The following is a 16,822-nucleotide window of genomic DNA, read 5'->3' on the forward strand; positions in this document are numbered from 1 at the left end:
AGAAGAAGAAAAAAGCTGTTTGGTTACAGACACGAATTGGAATTTAGCAGAGCTTTGTGCAAGATTTATAATTCAGACATCTGGAATTGGTGAAAGGTAATGCTTAACCTTCCTCCCTTTGTGTATATATATATATATTTAATTTTTTATCTGAATATTTCTGAAAAATAGACAGTAGACTAACCTTATCATCTGATGGTTTAATTCCTTCTTAGTTTTACATGAACTCTATTGCTAGCTCCCTCTAACCAAACCCTACATCAGATTTGCTATGGCCACGCGTTAGCATGCCACAGCGGATGTAATCAATCAAACTAAAAGCATCAAATCGATGACTACAAGCCTTACTAATTTTCAACTTGTTTAACTTTATTATTATTATTATTAATCCAAGTATCCAGCCTTGCGTTCTGATTAATCCTAAAGGTGAACGGTCAAGTCCTATAGATCGGCCATTAGGTAAAATCCAACCTTCGTTGCATGCGAATCATCCTTGTCTCTTACCATTAAGGATATTTATTGAAGTGGTGTTTTTTAATATTCAACTTGTTTACCAGTCAAGGAAATGAGCACGAGCCTCTTCTATTTTACTTTTTAAAGAATTCTTTTCTGTTGGAATGGACTTATGTAAGTCAATATATTCTTAATTGAATCGACTGGTCTAAATTGGCTTTAAATACCATGTTTACTTGTTCCAAATTTTTTCAATTTTACAAGTCTTCTTAATAAATTGAAATAGATGACTTATGAATACAATTTAATTGAGCTACCTATCAATGAGCGTTTTTGACAATCTTGATTATTCTCCGCATGTGACTCGGCCGCCCATTCTTCGGTTCTTCCCTAGTCATCGTCTCAATTGACTTCTATCATGCAATCCAATGATGGTGCCACGACCTTCATGATGATGGATTTATCCTTTTATTGGCGGATTTAAGCTAAGTGATATGCTTGTATTACCAATTGGATTTGGTGATGCTAGATTTGGATCGAACCATTTTGCCATAAATGATATCAAAGGTTGTCATCCTCTCTTCTTGCTTCCGTGATATCAACAAGATCGTCTATGAAGTTTCCGGAATGCCATCAACATATCGACTAGAAGCATGATTTGGAAGAAACAGGTGGAATCAATTGTCGGATAAATAAATTCACAAACTACCAGTACCAACCAATCAATAGTGAATTAGAAGAACAACATCATATATGTACAGTCCACAATAACAAAGGCTCTTGAACAAACTTCTATCCCTTCAGATCTGGTTCAAGCAAGTCTTGAACAAACTTCATCAAAACAACAAAATCATCATCTCATGTGGAATGCCTGCCACCTCTCTACTCTGTAGTTCACCCTCAAATCTGGAGACTTTGGCTTTGTTGCTTCCTTTGTAGATCTGCACATAAAGCAAATCTGGTCAGGAATGATAAAAATAAATACAAGTTTTGTTTATTAGTGATTTGGCTGCTGCTCACTTTTGGGGGATGAATGGGTTTTCGAAACTTGGGAGTGGTCTGGCATGAGGCACCATTGTCCTTCTCATCTGCTTTACTACCTTCTCTTCTTCCATCTAGTGTCATTTGATATATACAACACAAAATTACAGGTGGAACAAACAACCCAAAATCTCAAAAAATGCTCCTGGCACTTACCATCTTGGTGAATTCCTGCTCCTCTCTTAATCTCTTATAGGTCAACTCTTTCTCCTTGATCTGGACAAGATATGAACATATATTATCATTACTTATTATAGGTCAACTCTTTCTCCTTGATTTGGGGTAAGCATTGTGACAAGTAGTCATTAGATATGTTGCTAACCACTTTATCGAACTCTGATCTCTGGACAGCTCTGTGATCCACATGCAAGGCAAATTCTTGGACCTCAGTAAGAGGCTTTCTTTCCCTTTCTGGAAGTGGCAAAGGATCACTGTGCCAGATAAACACAATTCTTTAGTTTTAAGGGAGAAAAAGAGGGTAACTTAGATGGAAAGAAGAAAGAGGTTTTTTACTCTTTCAAAATTGGTTGCGCTCTAAAAATTCTTCTCTGTGCCTCCTCTCTTTCTGCCCTTTCTTTCTCTTCCATCCTTCTCTGCAGCTCCTCTTCATGCCTAATGAGGCTTTCCAATTGAAAACCTTCAGGCTTTGTGCACTGCTTAGGCTCAGGTTTGGGAGGCATCTGAAATTTATAATCGTGTGAAGAAAATGGAAACACAAAAGTAGTACGTGGGAGTCATTTTGAATGATGCCACTGCTTCTTACCACTGGAAAATCTGTGGTGTAAGGATAAGGATTAGCCTTAGGAATCCTGGCTCTTTCCTCTTCCAACTCCTTCTGTAAAAGTTGCTTCACAAATTGCTTTTCTTTTTCGAGTCCTCGCTCCTGAAGAGGATCAGGAGATACGCGAAGTCAAGTCGGTATCATTCACACAGAAAAGGAACAAGGAGGAAGAAAGTAAGATAATCCATCACACCTCTGTATGAAGATGAAAAGGATTTGGTATCGTCAATTTGGGAACTTCTTTCTTCTCATGGTTAGAAGATACAGGATGCAGTGAAAGCTAAAAAGGTCATGTCACAAATGCATGTAAACATCTCATGCTTGCTCCCAGTTTAATCAACAAAAAGAGAAGATTGCGATGCTACCTTATCAAAGAGTTCATCGATGGCGGCAGATGGACCCAATCTATCATTTGTTGCAAAATGGAACTCCTCAGGAACAGTAATCTGCGGCTTTGAGTTGCAAAATAAACCAATATCCCCCTTGCTCTCAAGAATCTGAGTAGGAGTTTGGAAAACATTGGTGAGAATTCAAATTTGAGTAAAAGGAAGTCTAGAAACAACTATGAAAAAAATTAGACACCTTTTTGTTTAGCGGCCAAGCCTTGAACTTTGGCATCTTTTCTAGTTCCTCCCTTTCTAGTTCCTCAGAACTTTTTATCCTGCAACAATGTAAAAAGGAAGTGCATGTTGAAATATGCATCATTGCAAATGAGTGAAAACCTTGAATTATATATAGTAACCATGAAGATTGACATACTTTGGAGGTCTAGCTCGGAGTGTCGTTTCAAGATGAGGGAATTTTGGTTCAGTGAGTTTGAGGGGTTTGATCTGCTTCTGTTAGATTGTCTTAAGTTATTAGAAAACAACATTACGGGATATCAGAATCCATTATTTATCTCAAGAAAATAGATTACCTGAACAGAACTATCTAGTGATGAGGCTATTGATGAAGTATCGGCATGCTGATTTGCTCTTTCCATTGTCTTGAAATGGAATTCCTAGACAGTAGTAAAATAAACAATAAGATAAATTTCTTGGCCTGAAGAAAAATCAAACAAATCCTACCTGAAAAACAGGTGTTTGAGGAGAACTTTTGGAAAACAAAGGAAATGCAGGTGCTTCAAAAATCTGCAAATTTGAAAAAAAGAAACTCATTAGGACAGTATTCAAGCCTCACAGAATCAAGGTTCTTCAGAAAGAAAAAACACCAAACCTTCTTGTTTAAAGGACGTGCTCTAAATTTGGGCATTTTTGCTAGCATCTCTTCTTCAAGCTCCACGGAGCTCTTTATTCTCACTGCCCGAACTCTACGGGCGGTTTCCAGTTCAGGATCCTTTGGCCTTGTCAAAGTAAGTGCAGGTCGTCTTTGTTTGATGGAAGCTGCATCATCCTAAAAATGATGATGTATGAGCAAATGAAGGTGTTACTAGATGGTTTCAGAACACAAGTTATTTGAGCTATAAGCAAGCAAGTTTTTGGTTTCTAACACTAGTCTAATTATTAGAAGAATAAAGTTGGACCATATTATCATGTACCTGCTGCAATGGATTCTCTCCCTGAGAAACTTTAGCACCAGAGGAGTGCACATCAGGAGCACTGGCTAAATCCAATCTCGACTTATGGAGTAGAACTCTATTTTTCAAATTGTGTATCTGTTTATGACCATATCAAAATGAAATATTAATAATTGTACTGTTCCAAGTAAAAAAAGGTTATTAGAAAAAATGATTTCAAAGCTATAGACCTGTTTGGATCTTCCATCATCCAGCTTTTGCCTTTTAATAGCTTGATTTTCTTGTGCAATTCCAATAGACGTTATATTCTTTGCAGCAACACTACCAGGACACCAGTTATAGATAAACAAGTCATGGTAATTCATGATAGAATATGTGCAAAATTGAATAGAATAGCTGCATTACAATAATCCTTACTTGGTCACATTCTTAGCTTTAGTATTTTTTGAAGGTTGGGCAGAGGACAACTTGCTTTTCTCCTTTAAACCAGATGGTTTTTGAATTGAAACAGTTCTCGTAGCAGTTAAATTCTTTGAACTGCTTAGTGCTGCTACTCCTTTCCTTGCAAGTGTATGTGATTTTGGAGTGCATGGTTCGACAGTCACACGACTCTCCTTCATTTTGGGTGCTAGCATCATTTTAGTAGTCCTCTGTGCTTTGACAGTGCAAGCTGCTGATGCTGTTAATGAATTCAAGCATTGTGGTTAAATCAACAGGAGGTATCAATTGATCAAACTACAAGGCTTTTTCTTCAAAGATAGTTGAACATACCTGCATCTGGAACTACTACAGGGAATTCAAAACACTGGTCCTTCCTGTTCAAAGAACCAGCTAATGCTAAGGATGAAGAATTGTCACTTGATGAGCTACAATTAAAAAAATAGACAGATAGAAACTACAAGTTTAGTTTTCAAGTAAGGTAATGAGAAAAAGAATAAGTGTAAAAGGATGCCAAATGTAAACCTAATCTCCTTTCGCGGAACAATGGCACTCACACAAGGCTTGGTTACCTCCTGGACATACAAAAATATAAAGAACTTAGGTACTGCCTAAAAATACAATTATAGCTTAACTAGAACCTTTCAACTTACCGACATAATTATATCCTTCTTATCAACTGTTGCTTGTCCTTCTTCAGCCATAATATTCATACTCGCTACGATCTCCTGCATGTGATTTCTGTAAACACGAGTATGAGAAAAAAAAACGCAATTAGAAACTAAGCATGCATGAATCAGCAGAGGAAAGAGATCTAGAGTCGTAAATTTCCAACCGTGTTGTTTTCTCATCGTCACACTTTGAATCAGCTTGGCAAACTCCATTTTGTACTTCCACCTGCTATTTGAAGAGAGAAAAAGGAAAAAAAAAGGGATAGATTAGCCAAAAAAAAAGAAGATACTTTTCCATTGACATGAGTAAATAAGTTTGTTTAGAATAAAATAACACCTTCTTGATTTCATCTATGTTTCCGAAGTCACAGAGGCTGTCGAGTTGAACGGATCTGCTCTCTCTAATTCTGGGCACGAAGGCTGTGTAAACCGAGAAACATAGTTAGTCCTAATCTTCGAGCAAATGCCAAAAAAATAATGGGGAAAACCTCATCATGCAGAGAGAGATCGTGACTTCGGTATCAAAATCAAGTGCAGTTGTTTATGAATCTAAAACGAAACCCTAACTCAGCTTCAAGACCAGCAAAACAAAGCCCTAAATATTCATCATCGCCATTAACAAGCACAAGCGAAATCCAAACGAATCCATTCACAAATCGTTAAAGAGGTTAACTGGGGCACAAAGAAACGTACGAGACGGATCGTAGCTGAGGGAAGTCTCGAACCAAAGCTCCGCCCTTCGGACGTCCTCCTCGCTCTCCTCGTTGCTGAAATCGAAGAATCTGGGAGCCCTGTACTCGTAAACCTCATCTACCTGCAGGAACTCAACTCCGCCGCTCGCCGTCATCGAACTTCCAAAAAATCGCAGATCTTTATCGCCGAGAGCAATCGAAAGGCGATCGGATCGGCGAAGAGCAATCGATCGAACAGAAATTGAGTGCTCTTTCGTGTCCAATCCTTCGATTGATTCGGAGATGCTTGGCGAGATCTTGAGGGTTTTTGTCTCAATTCCTCTCGATCTCGATCTCGATCGCTCTGTCGGCGTTGATTTTTGTTTTGGTAGCAGGAACAAAATGGCGTGAAATAAACAGAAGGGACGCAACGGTCGAGAAAATTTAAAAAGACGGCTGTGGGGCCTCGGGTAACGGCTAATTGGGGAAGCGGGTTTATTACGTGGCTTTTATATCGCCTATGTAAGTATGTAACGTTATCCTCCTTGCACGTGCCATGCACGTTCTCGGTGGACAGGGTCAATATTAGGCTCTGTTTACTTCGTAGGATTAGCAGACGAGGAGGGGAGGAAAGGAAAGGAAAGGAAAATGTTCTCATAATTGGTTCTAATTCAACTCTATGAATGAATGAGCTAATAAATTGTTCTTGACTGAGTTCACGAGTGAGGAGTGAGTGTCTTTATTATGCCATGTTCACTTAGCTGTCTTTTATTTATTGTTATGGTTGTAAAGAGTGGGGTCGAACTTAGTCAAGTCCGAGAGTAGTTTATCGGACCCGACTCAGCATGACTCACAGAGCCCGAATCGAACCGAATCACCTAGAGCGTTGACCCCTCCGAGTCGAGCCGTGTGACCGAGTCGGGGGAGTCGGGTAGGTATCTCAAGGAAGCCCTCCGTAGTGTGAGTCCTAATCCTCCCGCGTGGGTTCCCCTCAACTCTCGAATCGACCAAGCCGACTCGAATCCTCAGCACGGAATCACCCTGTTGAACCAAACCAAGTCGGCAGGGAGACGGATCTCCCGAACCGATTCGGCTCTACGTCAACTTTCTCGCCAATGGTCGATTCAGGTACGTCCTCGACTCGGGATCATCCGCCCGAGCCGAATCAACTCCCTTCGACTCTTCTTGTCCTGGCCTTAGGACCACTCCACCATCATCCGATTATGAACACCCCCTGCCACCTCTACAACTAATCATGGTAATGCTCTGACAGAAGTACGTGACATGATCCCTCAAATATAAGTCAACGATGGAACACATACTCTGAATATACCATGCCTCCTGACAAATTCATACCGATGATGGGACATCAACCATACTCATGATGTGACATGACTTCTTAGACTCGTATATAAGGTTGATTTTGTACTGGATGAAGGTATGCTATCTCACAATTCTCGCTGTTCATTCTCGTTTTCTTCCTCCTCCTTAACGAACTAACTTAAGCATCGGAATAGTCGCGCTAGGGCAACCCCTGGCCTTCCCTCTCACGATTATTGTGAGCGTAGGTCCTAGAAGCTCCGCGATCTCTTCCTCGCCTAAGCTCGTCCAGGCGTGATGCTGAGAAGAGTTGGTGCATCCAGAAGTGGATCTCAACAGGAACATTTATCTTGCGAAAATCATGAGTAAGTTTATGGAAATAGATTTGGAATCAATTCACGTAGTTGGTCAAGTTAAATTTTATGTTATTTAAATTTATTTAATAAGATAATTAAATTAAGTCAAATCAAATTTAAAATAAAATTGTTGAATTGATTATTAAGTTTAAATTAGTTACGAGTTTTGTTCGTTGTGTTATTTAGCTCTGGATTCTAATTTTTTTAATTATATGAAATTTTTTTATTTTATTTTTTTTTTTGACTAGTGAACTTGATTTTACAAATTTATTTATTTATTTTAAAATTTTATTGTCATATTGATAAAAATTTTATTGACGAATATATTTCATAAACTTTATTTGTGGACATTCTAATTTTTATGATAATGTATAATTTCTATTCGTAAACATTAATAATCTGAATATATATATATATATAGTTTGTTCTTTATTTAATAAATTGTTAAAATTTATTTATTTAATTGATATTGTGTGTATTGTCTCACAAATATTTAATTTATTTACAATCCTAAATAAAAAACCTTGTAACGTGTTAAAATAAACCAACTCAACTTGCTCAAATATATTATACACAAAATCCATTTGTATAAAAAAATATTTATCAACTTAAATAAATCTAATTTTAATAAAATAGTTATTACAATAATTTTGATGATGTTAATTTTTTTTATATAAAGTATTTTATGTATAGTATTTTTAATCAAGTTGAATTAAAAAGAAAAATAATTTATTTTAATATCTTTTAGTATTGATATAATAATATTGAAACAATTGAGTAGTTTGGGTGTAAGAAATATGATAATATAATTTTTGACTTTTTTTTTTTTTGATAATTAGAGATGCCATTCGGATTTTTTTTTATGGCTATATTTTTATGGTTTAAACCGGAATTCTCATGTTGGGTCTGACTCAGGTCCATCCATTGGGTTCGATCTGGAATTTTTATCAAAGAATTAGTCAAGTACTGCTCCAGTCACGATTTAATTCACGATATAAATAAAGGTACTACTCCAGTCACGACGTGATCCCCAATAGACTCGCGTTCGACCGCACACCGGCGGCGCGGCGGCTGGAGAAATGTTCGCCGGTCGCGTTCATCATCTCCGCTTCCTCAGACGCATCTCTGCACTCGAAATTCCTTCCCGTTCGGTTCCTCTTCCTCCTTTCGCCGCTCCATCGAACCTCTTCTCCGTCGCGCCGACAGAGGCTGCCGTAGGATCTCTTGTCCGCCCTCCGTCCTTCTCTCTTCACCGAATGAGGAGGCGACATCCGACGGAAAGGATCCAATTTTGCACTCTGCCGGCGCAACCGGAGCATTCCGATTCCAGCCCTTATCTTTCAGTCCGCATTCGGTGCTTCAAGCGCGACGCTGTGAGTGGGGGAAAAAAAATCTATTATGAGTTTTCTTGTTCCGCTAATTGATCTTTTTCTGATAGTTAGGTTTGAAATCAATTTTTTTACTGGAGGCGAGCACGATTATGAGAACTGTTGCCTGCTAGTAAGTAGAAGGCCTTGGTGAAACTTTAACTTCTTAGATTTTTAAGGAACAGTCTGTGCTTTGAGAAAAAGGGCAAAAGTGTGCCCCTTATTTTTTATCCTGAGAATACCATTGCTATAGCTACAAGACCATCTCCAACCCACATCACTAAATTTGGTATCATTTTCACACAAAAAAATGGTGCAAATTTCAGCACCAAACACTATTTCAACTCTATCCCACTCACACTATTTCACACCAAAAAGCAATATTCCTTAGAATATTTTATTTATTCTTATTCATTTATTCATAATTTAATTATCGACATACATTTTAGAGTAATGATTCTCTGCATGAAAACCCAGTAGGAAATTGTAGCAGGACATACACAGGCGGCTGGGTCCCCAGCCGCCTGTGTATGTCCTGCTACAATTTCCTGCTGGGTTTTCATGCAGAGAATCATTACTCTAAATTTTAATTTAATAATTAATTTATGATAATTATTATATTTAAAATTAATATTTCATTTATATTTAATAAGTTAATTTTTCATATTTATAATTATTATGATTTTTATTTTTAATATTTATTACACAATTATTCGGACATAAATATATTTTAAAAATATTATAAAATCACACACAATTAGGATAAAATATATTACTAATATAAAACAGACAATGACACTTAATTAAAAATACAATATTATGGGAATTTAACATTCAAAATTACTATACTGTTCCCATATATGATCAATTAATGCATTTCGCAGAGTAATATGAGTTTCTTTGTCTTTGATTTGTCTGTATCGAGCTAAAAAATCTTCAAACTAAGTACAATCATCTACTGCTGGCTCAACATCTGGAGTTGGCACCTCGAAGTGTTCCACGATTGGTGCATTTAAATCACATTTATCTTCAATTATCATATTATGCATAATAATACATGATGCCATTATATCATGTAAAATATTTTTCTGCCAAAAATGTGAAGGTCTTGCAATAATTGTAAAGCGTGATTGGAGCACGCCAAATATATTATTTTATATTTATATTTATATTTATATTTGATTATATTTGATTATATAATATAATAACAAAAAAAAGGAGTAAACGACATCACCAAATTTAGTGATGCATTTTGGGGTATGGGTTGGAGTGGAATGGTGCAATTTTGACTCCAAATTTGGATTTTTGGTGTATTGGTTGGAGTTGCTCTAATATAGAACAAAATTACTTTAATTTAGTCAAAATTGCTACATTTCAGTAAAAAATGGAATACGCCACCCAGCGGTCCCACACGGTCAGTCCCATGATCATATGTGAGAAGGTAAAAAGCTGCAGTTGACCACTACGGGGAGGGCATTGTCTCAGCTTCGTCGAGATTCGACCTTTGCCCACTTCAGCCAGTCTGCCCCAGACTAAACCCTAAATTGCTACACTTGAAGCACTATTATATCAACATATCTTTTTACCAATTTGATCAAAATCGCTCCAACTTTGTCAAAATCACTTCAACGCTGTTATAACATCTATGACCATAATTGTTATAATATGGAATAATTTAGCCAAAGTTGGAGCAGTTCATGGACGTAGTTGCTACAATAGCACATAATAAGTTTATTTTCGGGATGAAAAATAAAATAGGACATCATTTTGATATTTTTTGAAAATGGGGCACCGCACCCTTTTGATAATAACAAAAATAAGGGACGCCTTTTTTATTTTTACCCTTGAGAAAGACAACAGTTGAAGTATAAACATAAGTTGAGTTATCTTGATTGAAGAGGTGAAAGTTTGTTTCTTTGTCAATGTTTCTATTATTTATTTGGCTTGGTAACCATTTTGAAGCTCTAATGAACTGTGAAGTCTAATGTCATAGGATATGCTTTCCGATGCTTTATTGTGCTTTGGTGCCAATTCTGCTAGTATGGATGAATTAAGTGATTCCCATGATTTTGATGAGGTGAGCTATTGAGCTTTTTAGTTTCATGCTTCGTTTTCCTTTAGTTGAGATGATATCATCCTTGTATCTTCATTTGAGCATTGAATATTGATGACATTATTCATGTCTCCCTTAGCTCTGCTACTTTCTGCATCTGAAATCAAAGCCCTTGAACATCAATCAAGTGTATATAGTTACTTGTATCAGCTTACCCCCATTTGTATTTTGTATTTTGTATTATGATAACCCAATTTATATATCTATTTTTCTTGATATGGGGGCACGTAACAAATGCCAGGAATATTTGAGCTACTGTAATAGGAACTTAGTTGATGAATACCCTGATTAAATGACAAAATATAAATATACAAAAATAAAATTTCAATTGAGAACCAACAATTGGAGAGACAATGCTAAAAATGTACGTGAAAAATTTGAAAAAACTAAGAATAAAAGGGCAAGGTGAATGTGTAACAAGAGTTTCTCATTCACAGATGCAGATTTCGACTCAGAGTTATGAATGTCGTTAATTGTTCTGTCAAACATGTTGAGGGTATTAAGTATGCTAGGAAAGTAGTTGAAATGAGTGGACACCTATTAAAAATGATCATAATTTGCTATAGAATGATGTTGGAAGTTGGAACATACTAATGGTATGTATGTACTTGAGAAAAAATAGATTTTTCCTGCTGAACATATGTCACTGAAGTTACACATGCAGACTCATTATTTAATAAGTAATTAGCCCAATCATATTGTGTTAGGCAATGCAACTGATGGAAATTACTTTCTTTACATTCGTCACAGTCTAGTGCTTCTTTTCGGAAATTAGTGGCTTACTTGCATACATAATAATTTCCTTTACTATTTATGTGGCGTTATGCAGATATCGATAACCTGCATATTTGCAGATTACCAAGATGTGCACACATGCATTTCACAGGCCGTTGGTTCATTTGGTTTGAACTATGTACCTAAGTATGAAATCTCAACGGGCAAAACCTGTGACTGGACAACATATGTACAGGTTAGCCACACTGTATCGAATAATATCTATTTTCCTATTATTATTTTCTCAATCTGAGTATAATTTGGATCTCAATACAGGACAGTTTTCATCCTATTGAAGTTGTTACTGGTCTATGGATTGTTCCCAAATGGAGAGAACCCCCGGTATGCTTCAACTTTAACCATCTTTGTTGAGTAATCTTCTTAGCAATTTTCAAAACAATGAGTCAAAGAGACAATAGTTACTCTATCATGTGAGATACATATTTCATGATCACAAAATTTGCAGCGTATGACTAATATCTGTGCAAAACTTTATGACTTATAATTATGTTATTATCTCTTAAAAGTGTCTTGACCTTTGTCTCTCCGACTAATCCTTTATTGAGGTCAGGCTAGGCTCAATTGTTTCAAGCTGGATAAATTGGCAATTTCAACCAAGAAACTGGTCCAGAAGGGGTCTGGTTCACTCATTAATAACGTTTACCTATGCACACGGATTGGGAACTAGTGCCACACTAGATACACACAAGGTCAATTAAATAAACAAGCTTGAACAACTCGTTAAACTAAATGAACAAATTTGAACATATATGTGTTCAGTTCGTTAATACTCATGAACTAAGATTGTGAATTATTCATGAATAATATTCGTGAACAAAGATTGTGAACATCAAAACATTACAAGTGCAGTATCTCTCTCTTTTTTTCCCATGAATTTCCAGATTAGTTTGATTCTCTTTGCGGATGTGCTAAATGTTATGCTCTGTCCTTATGTAAGATTTTGAATATGAACGTATATGTGTAACACGATGATACTTTCTTGTGAGAATAACATGTATCGCACACTATGAATCAAGATGTTATCGGACAAGCATGGTGTTTTCTGTATGCACTTTTGGTCTTGGGAACCACTATGTTATTCGACGTTCATCCTTATGTACAAAGCATTGGCTATTTTAAGGTTCATGAGTATTGAGTGAATTTTTGATATCCAGGATTTACAAGCGACAAATATAATACTTGACCCAGGAATGGCTTTTGGGACAGGGGAACACCCAACTACGAAATTGTGTTTGATGTTGCTACACAGGCTGCTAAATGGCGGAGAACTACTTTTGGATTATGGCACTGGATCAGGAATTCTAGGAATTGCTGCAGTGAAGGTTTGGATTATCCGAATGCACATGTTCTTTCGGCATTCAGTTATAGATACGTTGAGCTTTGAACTAACAATTCCAAGTACAATTCAAATGCTTTTATTTGTGGTCCGCGAGAACAGCTGGAAGATTCCTGAATTGATATTCCCTTGTTATGCAGATGGGAGCTTCTGTATCTGTCGGAATAGATATAGACCCGCAAGCCGTCATTTCTGCTCGGCAAAATGTGGCATTGAATGGTATAAGTTCCAGCAAAATGTCAGTTTACCTGGTTCCAAATGAGACTGGCACCTGCTATGCTGATGAAGAGACCAAGAATCCAGAAAAGAGGACTTTGCTTGGCTTTCGACCGGATTGTTCAAAGGGGAAATTTGACTTTATCATAGCAAATATACTCCTCAATCCTTTGATCGAATTGGCAGTCGACATTGTTTCTTACGGAAGGCCCGGTTCAAACATTAGTCTATCAGGAATCCTATCGGAACAGGTGCAGCTCCTTCAAACCTACTTGTTGTCTCTCTCAAACTTTTGATTGGTAATGAGGATGAGTTCTTGCTCATTTCTTTCTGTGTGCTCATTCGATATCATGAAAAGAATCATGTTATTTGTGCAGGTGCAACAAATCAAGGAAATTTATTCTCAATATTTGGAAAATATCTCAGTATCTGAGATGGAAGGATGGGCCTGCATCCATGGTACAAGAAAAGAGAAGTTGGAGATGTAAAACCATCAACCAACTGAAGGCTAACTTGTAAGGATGTTTCTTTTTTTGGATACCAATATCGATATATTTTCGCAACAAGTAGAAGCATACATCCTCTAGAATTTTGTTGTTAGTGTAGTTATGTGCCATAGTAAATTATAATGGTAATTCACAACCCAGGAATGCAAAAGTTTTGCGGAAAACTGAATATCATAGACTTTGTATGATCACAAGTGTTGGTACATGCCTCTCTTTGATTCCTTTCATATATCAAATCTTCCCTATGACGTCGGACAGAATAGTGATTATTCTGAAGGCGGAAGATTGGAGAAGAATTTGGAGAGAACAAGTTCGAGAAATTAGAAAAAACGAGTAGAAAGTTATGACGGTGCCGACTCTAGGATTTTTGTCAAAATTTTTTTTTATTCAATCAACTAAATCGGCCTTAAACGACTAAACACGCTTATAAATAGATTGTAAATCAAATCCTAACTTGAAAAAAAATTAAAAATATCAAAAAAAAATTTAAAAATAGAAAATTATTATAAATAGTAAAAAATAAGTTCAAAGTCGCGGATGAAGTACTAAATGATGTCGGATGGGTCTGAAAGTAAATCGGTACGAGTTTTATCTGATATTGAATAAAGGTCTCTAAAAGAGTTTTGATTAGCAACTGATCATGCCTCATTCTAATATCCGAGTTAAAAATTATGACCCATTGAAGTTCGACTTCCCATTAGATTTTCTTGTTCTTTTTCTCCTTTCTCTCTCCTTTCCTTTTTTTTTCTTAAGATTTTATTTATAAAAATCAAGAAAGCATTTTTTTTCCAAGTCATTAATTTCGTAGCTATTACGAAAATTCACATATCAACTTAAAATCATAGCTACAACATGGCCAATCGATTCAAAATTTAAATATTAGAGGGTAATTACACACGTCTGAATAATAAAATAGAAATAGATGTATAAAAAATAATAAAATGGACATATAAAAAATTAAAATAAAATGTCCCTTTCATTTCATGATTTAGAAATAATAATGATAGAAATTAACGTTGTAAGTGACGATTTCCTAGTTATTATATTATGAACAGGAATTCATAATATTATAGTAATTATAAAATTATAAATATAACGTATCAAATCAATTCAAGATTTAAATATTAAATGATAATTATATATGATGGAATAATAAAATAAATCTATAAAAAAATTAAAATAGGATGCCAGATTTAGAAATAAAGGATGCCCTTCCCATTACCAGAGGCCCATTCCCATTACCAGCCTTCCTCTCCCCTTGCTTGATGTGGCGACGAGAACTTCGCCGGGTTCATTTCGCCGCCTGCTTTCCTCCCCTTCTCCCTCTCCAGTCTCCACCTCAACTTCCGCACCAAAGCCGCTCGCCGCTGCCTCGACGACGACGACGACGACCGATGCGATCGGAGAACCGAGCCGTGGAACCGTTCCTTCCGCCTCGACAAAGGCCGCGGCCAGCACCTGCTTACCAACCCCCGCGTCCTCGACTCCATCGCCCGACTCGCCTGCCTCCGCCTCTCCGACACCGTCCTTGAAATCGGCCCCGGCACAGGCAACCTGACTGTCCGCCTCCTCCAGTACGCCCGCAGGGTCGTCGCCGTCGAGATCGATCCTCGAATGGTCGAATCCCTCCTTTCTCGCGTGTCTGGCCTCGGTCTCGATGACCGCCTTACGGTACGCGACCAACCCCTCGCACTCCACCTGTTCTTCCTAATTCCCCAAACAACAAAAGAAACATTAGTCTTTTGGGTACGATTCATCAGGTTATCACTGGAGACGCGCTGAGGACCGAGTTCCCAGAGTTCGACATTTGTGTCGCCAACATACCTTACGGGATCTCGTCGCCTCTCATTGCGAAGCTTCTCTATGGATCGGGCAGGCAGTCGGCCTTCAGGAGCGCGGTGCTTCTGCTACAAAAGGAGTTTGCGAAGCGTCTCGTGGCCACTCCAGGCGACTCGGAGTTCAATCGCTTGGCTGCCAATGTTAGGCTGGTTGCCACTGTCGAGATGCTTATGAATGTGAGCAAGAAAGATTTCGTGCCCTGCCCCAAGGTGGACTCCTCTCTGGTGCGAATCCAGCCGAGGAGTGATGCGCCCGAGGTTGATCTGGGCGAATGGTTGGGTTTCACTCGCACTTGCTTCACTAAGAAGAACAAAACTCTCGGTGCCATCTTCAAGCAAAAGAAGATGATAGCCGAGTTGTATAAGAAGTCAAAGTCTGAAACCAAACCTGGTAAAATTTTGGTACATGAGGAAGAGGATTATGATGGCGATGGTGATAGCCATGATGAAAACGATGCTACTGTTGATTTTTCGGAGCTGGACGTATCTGAAGTAGTTCAGTTTAAAGAGAAGATTAATGGAATATTGAAATCTGTGGGATATGAAGGGAAGAGGCCTTCCAAGTTATCCAATGAAGAATTTTTGCATCTTCTTCAGCTTTTCAATCAAGAGGGCATTCTGTTTCGATAGCTCAAATTAAGACTTAAATCTGTGTTCAATTTGGTGACTGCGTTTTCTTTTGTTACCAACCACTGCACTAAAGGAACAAAGGAAGTTTGGTAGTTCCATCTTCAAGCAAAAGGAGGAGTCCAGGTCTGAAGCTAAATCTAGTGAAATTTTGGTTCATAAGGAAGAAAGTGATGATGGAATATGCTAACAATGCCCTTTTCTAGCAGGATGAATCTGAAGCAACTCACTTGAAAGAGAAGATTGTTGGAATACTAAAGTCTGGGGGATATAAAAGGAAGAGACCTTCCAAGATCAGATTTTCAATCAAGAGGGCTTTGTGTTTTGATACCTAGAGTTGAGATCAAAATCTGTGATTCTGAGAGGAAGTTCAATTTGAGGATTTTGTTTTCCTTTATCAGCAATCACTGTGCTTGAGGAAATAGGGAAGTTTGAAGGTAATTTGATTGACAAACCATGCATTTTGATTACCTTTGGTCTGAGTATTATTCTGGATATTGGAGTTTGATAATTAATGACAATTCCAATTTAATTGTGGTCTATTAACTATATTAACTGTGTCAATGTTGAAGGTGTATTCGACAGGTAGCAAAGAAGGATCCATCCACTTCTCTCCTAGCTAATGGTATTGAAGCAAAAGGTAAGTTACAAACTGCTTGCAATTTGTCTATTTATGCTGTGTATTGTATCTTTATGGTCTCTTTTGTAATGACAAAGTAGCAAGTTCCAATGGTGTTCTTTAAAGTCCACTGTTTAGGTGTGCATGGTTTACTTTGT

The 16,822-nt window shown here is 37.4% G+C and overlaps 3 protein-coding genes across 3 annotated transcripts; 2 read left to right on the top strand and 1 right to left on the bottom strand.

The window, feature by feature from the left end:
• Positions 1-1,264: 1,264 nt before the first annotated feature.
• Positions 1,265-5,747, bottom strand: LOC141835761 (protein TPX2). The gene is made up of 22 exons (XM_074723139.1): positions 5,594-5,747; positions 5,238-5,320; positions 5,065-5,126; positions 4,883-4,970; positions 4,755-4,804; positions 4,563-4,657; positions 4,209-4,470; positions 4,022-4,112; positions 3,843-3,929; positions 3,491-3,667; positions 3,343-3,405; positions 3,192-3,275; positions 3,035-3,111; positions 2,858-2,936; positions 2,641-2,772; positions 2,469-2,555; positions 2,258-2,377; positions 2,008-2,174; positions 1,817-1,925; positions 1,651-1,710; positions 1,474-1,568; positions 1,265-1,394 (listed from the first exon to the last, which is right to left on the bottom strand). The coding sequence occupies exons 1-22, from the start codon at positions 5,745-5,747 to the stop codon at positions 1,307-1,309; spliced, it is 2,310 nt and encodes a 769-aa protein (XP_074579240.1). The 3' UTR covers positions 1,265-1,306.
• Positions 5,748-8,291: 2,544 nt separating this feature from the next.
• Positions 8,292-13,722, top strand: LOC141835772 (uncharacterized). The gene is made up of 7 exons (XM_074723147.1): positions 8,292-8,620; positions 10,608-10,691; positions 11,557-11,697; positions 11,778-11,843; positions 12,677-12,844; positions 12,999-13,325; positions 13,452-13,722. Exons 1-7 carry the CDS (start codon positions 8,327-8,329, stop codon positions 13,560-13,562), a joined length of 1,191 nt encoding a protein of 396 aa, XP_074579248.1. The 5' UTR covers positions 8,292-8,326; the 3' UTR covers positions 13,563-13,722.
• Positions 13,723-14,845: 1,123 nt separating this feature from the next.
• LOC141812147 (ribosomal RNA small subunit methyltransferase, mitochondrial-like) lies at positions 14,846-16,579 on the top strand. The gene is given in 4 exon segments (XM_074700184.1): positions 14,846-14,910; positions 14,912-15,251; positions 15,341-16,171; positions 16,252-16,579. Coding segments are annotated over 3 exon segments (1,113 nt in total). The 3' UTR covers positions 16,049-16,171; positions 16,252-16,579.
• The last annotated feature ends 243 nt before the right edge of the window (positions 16,580-16,822 follow it).

The sequence above is a fragment of the Curcuma longa genome, chromosome 1 (assembly GCF_044706935.1).
Source record: "Curcuma longa cultivar G26 ecotype Majalengka, Jawa Barat chromosome 1, ITB_CL_G26_1.1, whole genome shotgun sequence".
NCBI classification, from domain to species: Eukaryota; Viridiplantae; Streptophyta; class Magnoliopsida; order Zingiberales; family Zingiberaceae; genus Curcuma; species Curcuma longa.